Raw genomic sequence first — 13,861 nt, 5'->3', positions numbered from 1 at the left:
AGCGGAAATCCATGAATGTAAGTATTATTATACATACATGAATGTAAAGGCATATTATTGGGGCCTCTAATACATATAAAATGGGCTATAGGTTGAAAAGCAATAAAGCATATTGTGTCTATCACCACATTTTAAGATATTCTAGCACAAGCAGGCTATTTATGATCAGGTGCTTCCAGATACTGTAAGTCACACAATAAACGACAGGGGGCAGTGTCAAGTCACACATTCAGTCAGGCAACTGAAAAGCTTTCATGTCTACCTTTATTTCATTAAAAATGCCTTGTGCCCAAGTCAGTGTAAAGCGCTTGCTGTATAATATTTGCATAATAAACATGTTCACACCCACACCTTATTCGCTCTATATCCATAAATGTAACATTCTTATATTTTGACCCATACTATTTCTATAATAATATGAATACAAAACTACTTTTAAATACATATTTTTTTTAAATAGAAAAAAAAATAAGTTTCACGGTGCTCATGGGTCTATTCATGGTCAAGAAACCTGAAACATGAATAAACACAAATTAAACAACTCTTGCAACAATCTCAGCCCTACAAGTAGACTTCATATCGGCATTGAAATCCCCATTATCTCAAAGAGCTTGATGGCTATGGGCAGTGATTGCTTTTATCCATAGGCAACATTTCCAATCTTATTTTTTATAGGGAGCCACCGGCATACACAGTTCCTTTATGTGTCTCTTGTAGGCTATCACTCTGTCTTCTTTGCCAAAACCTGCAGAACTGAAACTTTTACTACAATGCTCTTTTAATTTCAACAGGCTGTGGGACTTAACACTTAAACACTATCGTAGATCCCATTTCGGTGAATTGTGTCGTTGCTGCATTCTGGATGCTCCCCTCTCTAAAGTGAGTTTGTACAGGCAGAACAGACTGAAGGGCTGGATTTCCAAGCCCTTCAGTCAGTTGTCTGGCTTGGTCTCAATCCCTGCTTCTATCTCTGTCCACATCTCTGTTACCCTCTTATATACAATGCCGGTGCTCTGCTTTCTGTCACCTCTCCCAGATGGCAATTATATTACGCCCAAATAAGGCATCACAAAATACACATTCAAACATTAGCGACATTTGTTTAATACAAGGTACTAGTTTAAAACATCCAAGAAAGGGCACTTTGATACCAGGAAGGTGTGGTTGTGTTAGAAGGAGGAGATATCCAGTGACAGCCAGGGCACCTCTTAACCAGAACCCTCTAGAAAAATATAACATTTCTGTCCGGCCAAAGTTAGCTAAATTGTTAAACACAACTCTTAAACTTTTAGGGACCAGCTATTTACGCAGTAATATATTAGCATTTTATATTTCTGATTCATAAAATACCAGAAAACATCCAACATACCACTTACAGAGTGATTATTTAATAGAATTACACATTTTGTTTAACCATAGAAAAAAATGGTTCAATGAAAATCCTCTGGATTTCAAATCTCCAAAAAGTCACTTAGCTTATATGGTGGCTGTCCACTATATGTGCTCTATGAACCGATCTCCACAACTCATTCTCTAACATTTCAGCGCCACTTAGACAGTGATGATGATGACCGAATCAATAGGTGTCTTCTAAAAGTATTTTTCCAAACTTTACACAGGACAGGCACACACTTGACCTGCTGTTCCACTCATAACAATGACCTAGCATGTCAACAACTTATGTCAATCACTCTCAAACGTGAGCATAGTGTTACCAGTGTCAACAAAAACATAAACATGTAAAGCAGCATTTCGCAACCCCCCACCCAAAAAAGTAAAATTTGTTAATATTCAACCTTGCAATCTACTATTTAGTCAACACACACACTGTAAATGAGATGAGAGGTGCATGGGAGTTAAAAGGCCCCAGGTCTCCAGACACCAGGTTGGACGCCCCGCTTGGTGGCAACAAAGCGAGGCTTGGGAACCTGGACAGGGTTGGGCTTCAGTGGGGGCAAGGAGGCGAGTATGCTGAGCTCTGGGGCACTCTGAAACTGCTTGGCATACTGGAGTCCAGAGGTATAGGACACTGGGGTGTAGGGCATGGGGTGGGCATTGGGAACATAGTGTGGAATAGGTGCTGTATTGATGTGTGGTAGACTGGGCAGGCCGGCGGGTTGGAACGGGGCTGGGGCGGGCCTGGGTGCGGGGGCTGGAGAATACGACGGGAACGCCGGGACACAAGCAGCAGGTGCAGCGGAGTAGTTGGAGGCAGTCAGAGGGACTGAGGTCGGAGCAAAGGTTGAAAAGGAGGCATGGGTTGTAGTTAGAGGTTTAGGAGGTGGTGAGATCATGTCGGAACGTGTGATACGTTCCCCGAGAGTGGTGGCTGAGCGGGGAGCGATAACCTTGGGTGTCAGAGAGGGTGCTGTCATTGGTGTTGGGGTGGAGAAGCGCTTGATTTCATACACACGAGCAGTTTTCAGAGGGATCTGCCTGGGCTGGGTGAGTGAGCTGCCCACCAATGTGTTGGAGTAACCAGCGTGCTGCTGCTGCTGGGCCTGGTAGGAAGGCATGGCAGACAGGTTAGCATTACTGCCTCCATAACTAAACATAGCAGGGTTGAGTTGGTACGGCTGCCTTCGCATGAAATCCAAGGCTTTTATTCCCTCTTTCTTCATGCCCATTCCTCCTCTAGCCTCGTTATCAGGCTTCACTTTATCTCTCTGAGGTCCTATGGGGACAGATGGGGCCAAGAGGGGATTGTAGCCAATGGGTGGTGGAGCTCTGATGTTAGGGGAATACTTCCATGGAGATGTGAGGGACGGATTTTGGGATGAGGCTTGAGATTGAGCATTAAAGGTAACCTCCTGCTGGTAAGGGGTCTCAGGTGGGGTGTCCACCACATACATGCCCATCCGGTTCTGCCTGCGGGCAAACAGCTGAGCCCCCTTGCCTTCAGCTTGAGGAATCTGGGGGGCTTCATGGACCACCCGAGGCTTGGGGGCGACCGGGGGGGGCATCCTACCCTTGCCAGCATCACCATAGTCTTCCTCTGCACCTTCACTGTTGACATCCGGAGGCTGGCCATACCTATATCGGGCAGGTCTTTCGTCTAAGTTCTGAACCATGGACAGCAGATGAGGATTAGGTGAGTTCTTCTTGACATCTGGAACATTGAACATAGGCTTATGCTTTCCACCACGCCGACGGGCATCCAACAGAATGCCTGTGCGACCTGTTGACCCAGGGACAGGCGTGGGAGCCACAGCGTCTTGCTGATAGACAACAGATACTGGAGCTAAAGGGGCCTGGGAGACCTGAACTGGCGGTGTCTGGACCATTGGCACCTGAACTGAAGGGATTGGCACAACTGGGTTAGGAGCAGCTGATACAGGAGCTTGGAGCAATGGCGCAGCATCACTTGGAGCGACAGGTGCATACGAAACTGGTTGGTGCATTGATACATGAGGCATTGGAGGGGAAGCCACACATGTATATGGAGCCTGGGGAGTACTTGTCATTTGTTGTGGGGCCTGCATGAGCTGTACCTGATAAGGAGAAGGTTGAGGGATCTGATTGTGGAAGGCCATTGGTGTTGAGGGGAAAGGACCACTAGGTACAGACTGACTGAAAGGTGGTGAGAACATTGATGGTGGACCAATAGGCTGTGAGGGTGGCATGGCTGCCAATGCACCATTATTATATGGCTCAGAGGAAGTGGAGATTGGGGTTGATGCAATCATCGCTGAGGCAGGACGCTGGGGCTTCTTTGCTACAGATGGACGGAACACAACAGGGGCTGTGGCAGACCTGCTGGTTATGAAACCCGGTGCAAAGGGACGGGCGGTTCGGTTGAGAACATTACTAGACGAAACGTCCAGTATTGGTGACTCAGAGGGTGCTGCTGATGTAGGTGGCATAACCATGCTTGCTGTGCCCACTCCAGTGTAACTCATATTGCTATTAGTTGGGTTACCTAACACAGCAACTGGGGCTTGGGCCATCATAGGTTGAGCATCATCTCTTAAGATTTGTGTCATTTGTGGAGATGGGTGAACTGCTTGTGCCTGTGGTTCTGCATGAGTAAGCCACTGGTCGTGCCCCTGGCTTGGAGGCTGTGGGGGCATCTGAGGCTGTGCAGCCTCCGTTTTCTTGGCATGTTCAGCAGCTTTTCTCCTTTGCTGCTCAAACAGCTGGGCACCTTTGCCCGTGGTGTCACTCAACCCTGGACTCGGAGCATCTCCGGACATTTCTCCACTACCCCCAGTACTCGCTGCTGCCCTTTTATCCAGCTTGTCCAGGCAGTCGCTGTCCCAGGTCGGATCGAGGGCAGCTGAGAAGCCTTCCTCATCAAACTCTGACTCACTTCCTGGAAATACACCGTCCTCTTCCTCTTCTTGGCACATGTCCTCGTCCACACTACCGAAGCTGGTCAAAGTGTACTTCTTGGAGCGCTGACGTCTCTTTTTGAACATCAGCACACCCTTGGAGTGAGGGTTAGGAGCATCCGTTAGCAGAGATGCAATCGTTCGGCACTTGGTCTTGGCCTCCTTTACATGTTTGTCCTGTGCAGTGTCCCCTCGGTTCAGCTCTGTGGAAGGGCAATTGTCACAGAGGTTAGTAGTATAGACAAGATTACGTTGGTGAATTTGCTGCCATCTAATGGTTGACATTTTTGGAACGATTTAAAAAGGTTTAAAAAGATTTAAAAATTTAAAAAACACATTATTCATTATTAATTTATTATTCATTAGTTCATCACAAATTTAGGATCTTTAGGCCTTTGAGTCCTAGTTTAATCCATATCTGGTCTTGTGATGCAATAAAACCTTTGCATTTGGATATACAACGATCAGGCTGGGAGGTTATTCAATACAAGCTTGCAAACATGACTACGGTTTTAAAAATTGTAATGGCATCAAACGGTATCATTTAACCTTTCGACCAAACTCTGACTATGACATCAGTCTATATCCATGCTAACCAGAAAGTGCTCAACAGGCTTCCCCTTTTCACATAGGAGCACTTCCAGGAGAAAATTCAGGACAAGCTTGACGGCTTCTCACATTAGCTTGGGTAAAGGATACATTTACACGTTAGCAGCACTTCATACACAAAACTTAACTGAACGTTTTGTGAACTGACAGAAGATCCTGTGACAAAGTATTTTAAAGGTGAGCTACAGTGAAATAATTTTAGATCAGACGAGAAATGTATATCTTCTTTCTCAGCATCCCTGATCTAGACGTCAGAATCCCTTCAAGTTCACCCAGTGTAAGAGTTTATGGATATTTTTGGTCATTTTATTGAAGTTCTTAAAGCAGCTGATCTACTTTTAAATCGACCAGCCCAGCACATTGCCGTGTTTTATAAGTAATGCCATGGCGTACGCACAAGGAAACACATTGTTTTGCAACGTGATGGCCCTGCATGCCCCTGCCCCTACTATTACAAAATGATTTCTTTCTTTTGCCTTTTAGAAATCTCAATGGCCTCATGAGCAGTAGGCCTTTATCGTTGTGATACATGTCCCCGTCGCCATACGACTACCATGAAGGGGTGAGGGCTAGCTAAAGAAGTATTCCCCCGCTGCTACTTGACACCAGCTAGCAGCTGCAGATGCTTTTCCCAGCTCCTGGGCTGAGCTAGGAGGTTATCGGATCGCTGAACTGGGGGAGTAAATATAGAAGCATGTACCAGCCCCTCTCACTTTAAGAGAGGAAGCTTGGACTCATATCAGGCTTAATTTGTCGTCCTCTACATTAGTCATTTTCAATTATTAAATTGAACAATCATTTCATTAGCCCCTGTATTGTTTGTTTGTTTGTTTGTTGTCGCAATACATTTAAAAAATGAATAGATACATCCAATCAAATTAATTCAGTCGGTCCTTGACAATATCAAAAGTCACTCACTCAGTGATGAGATCCACACACCAAACAGCCACCACCACACACCAACATTTATTTAATATAAGCCATAAGCACACTGGTTGGAGACAGATTTTTACTAACATCAGCTGTACTCACTAGCTTGCTTGGCCTTCTCCACGTAGGTGGTGGAGAGCGTTTCATCCACAGGCGTGTCGATGGGCCCGACCATGGGCACCAGCTGACTACGGGAGCCCAGCATCATGGCCTCCTTGGCTCTCTCGGGGGACACCAGGGGGACATTGGACGGCTCCAGGAAGCCACTGTCCTCCTCCGGGCCCCCATCCCGGGGCCCCTGGTCGTCAGCCGAGGAGATGATGGAGGAGGTCTCGGTGGACGTCTGAGACGACCAAAGCCCCGGGGCCGGAGGCTGGTAGATCACCTCCCTCCGAGCCACGCCCGGGAGAGCCTCTTGACCGCCCACGACCGTCCCCCTCATCCCCTCCCCTCCGCAGCCCACGCATCCGTCCAGGGGGCCGGAGAACACGCGTCCGGCGTCCGGGGCGCTGTCGTAGCCGCTCATCTCGGACGTCTCCCCGCCCTCTGGGGAGGACCTGCCCCCCAGCTTCCCCGGAGTGGCGGCGTTGGGGCTCCGGCGCTTCTGGCGCCGCTGCCGGCCGCAGGCCATCACATCGGCGTCGCTGTCCGTCTCGCCGTAGTAGGCCTCGCTGCAGGGGGGCGAGGTGAGGCCGCTGGTCAGGGACGACTGGCTGCGGTGGATCTCCCTGACAGGCGGGTGCTGGCCGTGGGCGGGGGACATGGCCCTCAGAGCGGCGCGGTACTCCTTGTCGATGCGGGGCGAGGGAGCGCGGGTCAGCAGCACGACGGACTGGAATCCAGCAGGCGCCCTGCGTTAACAGGTCCAATAGGTGTGAGAACACATTCAGACCGAAGGCCCTACTCATGCTCTTAGGATCGGGGGTATTTTAATAATAATAATAATAATCAATCATCATTCACAATATGAAACATTAAAGGTCCCATGACATGCCACCAGGTGTGGTGTGATTAGCCGTTACAAGCGGTTTTGGAAAACTTCCCCTTATGACATCACAGGTGGGCATGTCCACCTAGATGTGTGACGGATAGATGAGCAACGTTTTGCTACAGTCCACTGGGTAGGCGGATGGACTGATCTATCCAGCGCACGTCTAGGTGGACATGCCCACTTGTGATATGTACTAAATAAGTGTTATATTTAATATAATATACATAGCATCATAGCAGCATTACACATCATACATTATACACATGGTTGACCTTTTGACTCGGACGTGGAGCAGTCCTGGAGAGCTGTCGATGAGGTTCATGGCTTGGGCGTGAGAAAGGGCTCCACATGCCTGCTCATTGATGGAGACCAGTTCATCCCCCTCTCTCAGACCGGCCCTGCATGCCTTGCTGCGCTTCCGTACCTGTTCCAGCAGGGGGATACAACACACACACACGCACGCACACACACGCAAACCCACACACGCGCACATGTCTGAAGATTTTCATTTATAAATTACATTTTTGAATTGCAGAATTTCACTAACCCTAACCATTGTACTATATGCTTTTTGGATCTGGACATTTTACCCTTAAACATTCTTATATAATTTCTTCTTCATAAAGTCGGTACCAAGCCATCTGATATTGGTCCTGCTGTGTAAGTTCCTGCCAGACACACACCAGGTCTTGTTTAGCCCACTGTGTAGACACATACCACATACATTGCAACTCAAGTGGGGGACGTGTATGACCACTTTAAACATGGGAGAGGTGCTGCTGTTCTATCTGCAAAGCTTTCCCCTCGGAAGAGGAGGCAAACTGTGGTGGGATGCCCTCTTCTTAACAGGCACATTGTCCGTTATTTTGGCAAGGTCAATGCAAATATAAAAACATGGATACTATATATATATATGCATTTAAGACATTACAAGAGGTTAGGATGACATGGTTTCCTAAGGTCACTCTCAAAACAAGTTGTGGTTGATATGTAATGAAGTCCCAGCTGGTCCCTCTGGTTCCTTGTTAGCCACAACACTCTTGTTGTGGCTAGCACCTGCTTGTAGTGTGGCATGTCAATTAGTCATTCAGTCAGTCACCTTGTGGTTGTAGAGTCAAGTGTGTGTGTGTGTGTGTGTGTGTGTGTGTGTGTGTGTGTGTGTGTGCACGTGCATAAAATGACACCTGCTTATAAAGTGACGGCCCGGATCAACAAAGTCATTGGACACGCATGGCAGACATTTTAATGAAGCAACAATTACAACCGCATCCACCTGTTGGTTAACTTGGGGTCTGACCCCCGCTGGATGTGGCCTACTCTATACTCTCTATGGTGAAGGACAAGCACTGTTCCAGAGACTAGGATGTGATCTTGTCTGTTATTATTATAACAATCCCAAACCATCCTCCATGTTGTTGACTTGTATGCTAAAGTTCCATTGCACAGCAATGGATTTTCTCAATGGAAATGATGTCTTACATTTACTTCTAAATCTAAATTAATCAATAACAGACTTCAGACATTTGAAATGCCTTTCAAGCTATCGCAGCATTCATAAAGAGGAGGTATTTTTTATATATAGCTACGTGCTAAAACAGGGTATTGTGATCATTTTGGGGTACAGGGCATAAACCCACACCTCAGCTGACCCTGTAACCCCCTGCCTCTCCCCTGGGGATAGAGTATAAGAGGAAGAGCAGTTTGCCCACACAAACACACATCTACTGTATATTAACATGATTGTTGACTCCTTTCGAAATAATATGAGAGCAGGAATAATTAAATCAAATCTATAAATACCAAAAGACTCAAACCTTTTATTGCAAACTGAGACTCTGCCCATGCAAATATACTTGCTTCCGTGGGTAAATACAATACTTGTTGTACATAAATGTACAACAAAACCTTGACCGACAATGGGTTACGGTTGTTAGCTCACCCCAAAGTTCAAAGTTAACATAGTTCATAATCATCTGCGCCCCTAACCACCACCGTTATAGACCACCACAGAGTCTCACAACATTCTGGACCCCAAACCAAACCACACAAGCCCCAATACTCAATTGATCCAAACTACGCCATAGGCTCTTATGAATCTCACTTTCCTTGAAACCTTTCTATCAGTTGTTCCCATCAACAACTGATAGTTTGTTGTCACGTGTCACCATCACATGATTTATTTTTTCCAGATTGACCCCATGCCTACGGGTCTACCGTGTAGTACTCCGGTGGGCCAGGACTGTCTCGGCTCCCACCTGTTGACAGATGGCTGCTCACTCACCTTGGCTACCTGGAGGGGCTTCTGCTGCTCCAGCCCTCCCTGCAGTCGAAAGCCCCATGGCCCTCCCCCGGACAAGACTATCACGATCTCCTCTGCCACCATCGTCCTCCTCACAAAGTCGCCCTTTTTCTTAACAATGTACTTTTACTTTGTTGTCCTTGGTTTGTTCTTTCTTTGTAACGATCCGCTCCTTACTTCAGTGAACAAGTTGTGTCAGACGGGACGAGAGGACGAGAGGAGGGGGCCATTCAGTGCTATGGCCCCATGGTCCGTGCCCAGGGCCCCCACAGTCAGCTCTGAGTCCTTCAGCGTCACTGTACTGGTGCAGCGGCAGACTGGTTGCTCTCACCACCAGCACACACACACACACACACACACACACACACACACACACACACACACACACACACACACACACACACACACACACACCTACCCCAAGGGGGGGCCGACCATGATAGTTGAGGGAGAGACACACACACACAGAGGAAGAGAGAGAGGGAGAGAGAGAGAGAGAGAGAGAGGCAGAGATAGACAGAGTGATGGGAGGTGCTCTAGGTCAGCTTATACTCAGGAATGCAGGCCCGAGTGAGACAGGGGGAGGGCCTAACGGAGAACACTTGCCCTGTCACTCAGGCCTGGGAGCCCAGTGGCTCGTTGAGGGCCCTTCCAAAAATAGGACCTTGCCGTGGGCCAATGGGCTGCTGCTGCTCATCTTCTAGATTGGGCTGCACCACAACCACCACTTGAGCATCCATTTTGGAGACCCTGTTGCACCTGATCTCTGTTCACCACTCACGTTGGTGACCTCAAGTAGAGTCACCCCCCAGCATGCCTTTAGGCTGACGGGATGAGCAAGATGGGCTGCTGTATCATCTGTCTGTCTGTCCCTCTGTCAATTAATATGATGGCAATATTTATTACTACAATACTATACTACATTATTATAGCATTGTGGAGATCCTGGCCGTGGTTGCCAGGTCTGATGCCGCAAAGGACCCTGGGAGGTTTGGCAAGCGGCACTGCCACTGAGTAGAGGTACTCTTCGGTGTGGGGTATTTGGTGTGTGTTTCGTGTCTGTGTGTGTGTGTGGTTAAATTAAAGGCAGCTCTCGGGGTCATGCAGTGTATGGGAGATGAGAGTTGCGAACTGCTTGAACCTGGTATCCCGTCTGGTCTTTCCCGTGCTGCTCGCCACAGCATATAGAATATTATATTTTTGTTCAGTTTTTACTTAAATCCAATTTTGTTGTTTGTTCTGTACGTCTGCAGTGAAAACAAGTCAAATTCCCAATGTGTGTTGTACATGTAAGGAATGTTTTCCCAGCCAGTCAAGTCTGATCAAGACAATTTCACAACCACATATTAGGCCTACATGTAATTTTTATTTTATGTTTATTTATACATTTGATATATTACTTAATTTCTTCATTCATAACGAATATATCATAAATAACAATTAAGACTGTTTGGTCAGGAATATTTAAATGTTTGGATGAAGACTTAAGACCCTCAGACTGACTAAGGTAGTCCTACTGCTGTCCATCTGTTTTGCTGTCCATGCAGTCTCAGGTGTTCTGTTGGTAAGCTATCAAGTTCATACAAAGGGGTGGTTCATTTAAGTAATTAAAAACTGAAAATGTGAGTCTAAAAGTAACTTTGAACCTCAACGGAGGAGTCAGACCAGCTGCTCAGAGCAAGTTGTTTCATATTATTTATTTCCATGGGAGATGGGAGGGATAACAGTCAAAGCAACACTGCTGCTGATATCAACACAGTGGTGTTTAGGTTACCACTGATGGTTGCTCACTCTTCTCTGCTGCTCCTGCTCCGCAGCTGTCCTCATTACTCACACTAGAAACTAAGATCATCCAGGGACCAAACAAAAACATACTAAAATTGAACCTTTTTTTTTTAAGTGTAATTTTAGATCCACGCCAAGACTATTTTTAATAACTGTGCCTACAGCGTCCTCTGGTGATCGTGTTGATATGTATTTCCATTTTTTATGCTTTTTTATAGAGAGGAAGGTATGGGAGATCGAGGAGAGGACATGCAGCAAATGACCACAGGCAGGATTCAAACCCAGGTCTCTGCGTTCAAGACTGTTCCTTCATGGTACTCGCTTTAACCCAGTGCGCCACCGGGGTGCCCCATCTAGTTCCATTTTAGCTCAAGTTTTACTTGACTGTATCAAGTGTTGCTATTTACTCAATTAATAAGAAAAGTTTTTTCTTAATCAAAAGCATTGTGTACAAAACAAATATATATATATATATATATATATATTAATAGGTATTCATCAAAATATAATCTGGGTCTAAATTTTGGTTTCAGAATTTTGTGCAAACACCAAAAAAAAAATTTAGTTTGGTTAAGATATCTATTGTGAGTTTTATTTGAGGGTTACAATAAGGAAGAGCGAATAAACAGACATACATTAGCAGAGAACCATGACCACAGTAAAGCTTTCATAAACCTAGACCATTAAGAATCTAATAAGGATCTATGACATTGCCGTTTTAAACCCACATTGCTGTGGTCCAATCGCTGGGACAACAACAATGTTATAAATTATTATTTTCTTTGATGTCATCTTCTATTCCTTGGCGTGTCACTGTAAGGCACATTTTCAAGCATAAGGCTCTCTCTTGGTCGAAGCACTGTTGAAAAAAAAAAAGCATATTAATACTGATAATTTATCTTTGTAAAACAAAGTGGAATAAGATCAGGGTACCCACATATCTTATCTTCTGCCACGTGTTCCACTTGAATGACTGCTTTGCGGAGAACAGTTTCCACAGATGAACCCATATTAATCATCTGTAAATAAGAAAAGACTATGAGCACACATGTTCTATTGTTTTGATATTGCCCAAATTAAAAAGCCCAAATATTGCCCAAATTAGAAAGTTTGAATATTTTTCTCCCTCACCAGATAAAGGCAAGGTAAGGCAAGGCAAGGCAACTTTATTTATATAGCACTTTTCATACACAAGGCAGACTCAAAGTGCTTCACATATAAACATTGTCATACAATAAAAAGAGAATAATAGATCAATTAAAGAAAAAAAGAAAAAAAAGAGTAAAATAGTAATATAAAAGCATTTTAGAAAGTGCAATGTATTTAAGATCATAAACAAAACTCACAACAAAAAAAAACCCACATGAAAACGTTTTACAAATATGTGGGCAATCAACTTCTCTTGAAGACTTTATCGTGTCAGGATTTGGTGGCTTTGGTGACGCACACTGGCGTCGATTTCGGCTGGCTGGCGTAATAGGGAGGGGTTTGGGAGGATTTATTTGTAGAATATATCAGTTTATAAGAAGTGATTTTAATGATAACATTAGCTAAATCACTATCGATGGGCATTGACTACAGATATGTCCAGGTAATTTAAAACTAGGAAGTAGTTGACATGTGACACATTGTGACTTTAAGAAAGGCAGGGGAAGTAAGCAATCAAACAGCTGACCAAAACACCACCTGTATATGTGGATGCTTTTTGATAACATATAGAAGATCCCGAAATTCCTGTTTAGGATCAAGAGAGTGTAGAGTGTTTTCTTATCTTATGTTGAATTTCATTTTTGTTGCTTTCAGGCTGCCGGGTGTTTTACCTTATTAATGTTTTCCTCTGAAGCCTCATTTTTGTTTTTCTGGAACTCCTCGTTAATCTTTAACCTTGCAGCTGTAAAATTGTAAAGATATATGTCCAAATAATGAAAGGTGAATTAAGGGGAATACCAAGAAAGAATGATCCAATTGATCCAAGGTAGAATGCGATTGTGTAATAGAATTTTTCGGATTCTGAACTGATCTTTCAAGGTTTTTCCATGAGCCACATTAGGGTCCATAACTCAGTCGGCTTAATTTTATTTAATTGTGTTGAAACAATTATAAAATCAATAAAGACGATTTGCATCAATTAAATTGAATAAATATATATAAATATAAATATAGAATACCGACAAGGGGTATCTATCAATTACATGTAGGCTTTACAAATAGATACAGCAGTTGTGATTAAGATCTTCCAGAAGAGCAGAGAAGAAAAGTAGACGTCACATTAAAAGGTCAAAATGTGCCAGAATGGAAATTTAAATATTTGGTTGATTTCAATGCTTGTTTCAACCCGTTTACAAAAGTAAAAAATGGGTTAAACCAAGGTCATGCATACAGATCAGTGATCCGTTTCAAGTCTGGGGTCTACTTCACTGTTTTGAATGGGATCCAGTCGTGACATCACGTTAGTAATTATATTTAGGAGTAGTAATAATATCAGAGGACATCACAAGATAGGCCTACATACCTGTCAATGCTGTATTATCATCTTTGAACACAGCGATCCTTGTTCTGTGCAAAGCTTTGAACACGCTGAGGACCTAAACGTGGACGGATACATGACGGAATTGTAATTATATTCAGTGCTTTAGTACTGCAAATTGTCAACTTTAGTGAAGGACATTGAAATGAGCCAGATGCCATTTTTACGTTATGCTGTTAGAAATCAGGGTACATGTTTTGATCGTTTGAGGCTCAAACAAGATCGTTTGAGGCTCAAACGCCCATGCTAAATTTGGTCAGCAGAAAATCGTGTAGTTAAACCAAAGTAAGATAAATGTGAGGGTTTCTTAACTCACCTTCAGACGGGTGCTCATGTTTACGTATTTAGATCACTTCCGTGTTGGAAATCGAAACTACAGAACAGCCAAT

The 13,861-nt window shown here is 44.6% G+C and overlaps 2 protein-coding genes across 2 annotated transcripts; both read right to left on the bottom strand.

The window, feature by feature from the left end:
* Window positions 1–216: 216 nt before the first annotated feature.
* On the bottom strand, window positions 217–9,530 carry synpo2la (synaptopodin 2-like a). The gene is made up of 4 exons (XM_084470739.1): window positions 9,143–9,530; window positions 7,134–7,285; window positions 5,973–6,721; window positions 217–4,534 (listed from the first exon to the last, which is right to left on the bottom strand). Exons 1-4 carry the CDS (start codon window positions 9,242–9,244, stop codon window positions 1,857–1,859), a joined length of 3,681 nt encoding a protein of 1,226 aa, XP_084326865.1. The 5' UTR covers window positions 9,245–9,530; the 3' UTR covers window positions 217–1,856.
* A 1,285-nt stretch (window positions 9,531–10,815) lies between these two features.
* lyrm7 (LYR motif containing 7) lies at window positions 10,816–13,830 on the bottom strand. The gene is made up of 5 exons (XM_084470400.1): window positions 13,789–13,830; window positions 13,458–13,530; window positions 12,766–12,836; window positions 11,883–11,964; window positions 10,816–11,804 (listed from the first exon to the last, which is right to left on the bottom strand). The coding sequence occupies exons 1-5, from the start codon at window positions 13,804–13,806 to the stop codon at window positions 11,734–11,736; spliced, it is 315 nt and encodes a 104-aa protein (XP_084326526.1). The 5' UTR covers window positions 13,807–13,830; the 3' UTR covers window positions 10,816–11,733.
* Between the last annotated feature and the right edge of the window lie 31 nt (window positions 13,831–13,861).

This window comes from Micromesistius poutassou (assembly GCF_964030765.1).
Source record: "Micromesistius poutassou genome assembly, chromosome: 7".
NCBI classification, from domain to species: domain Eukaryota; kingdom Metazoa; phylum Chordata; class Actinopteri; order Gadiformes; family Gadidae; genus Micromesistius; species Micromesistius poutassou.
Note: the sequence above shows the minus strand (reverse complement) of the source record. Positions and strands in the feature narration are given on the sequence as shown.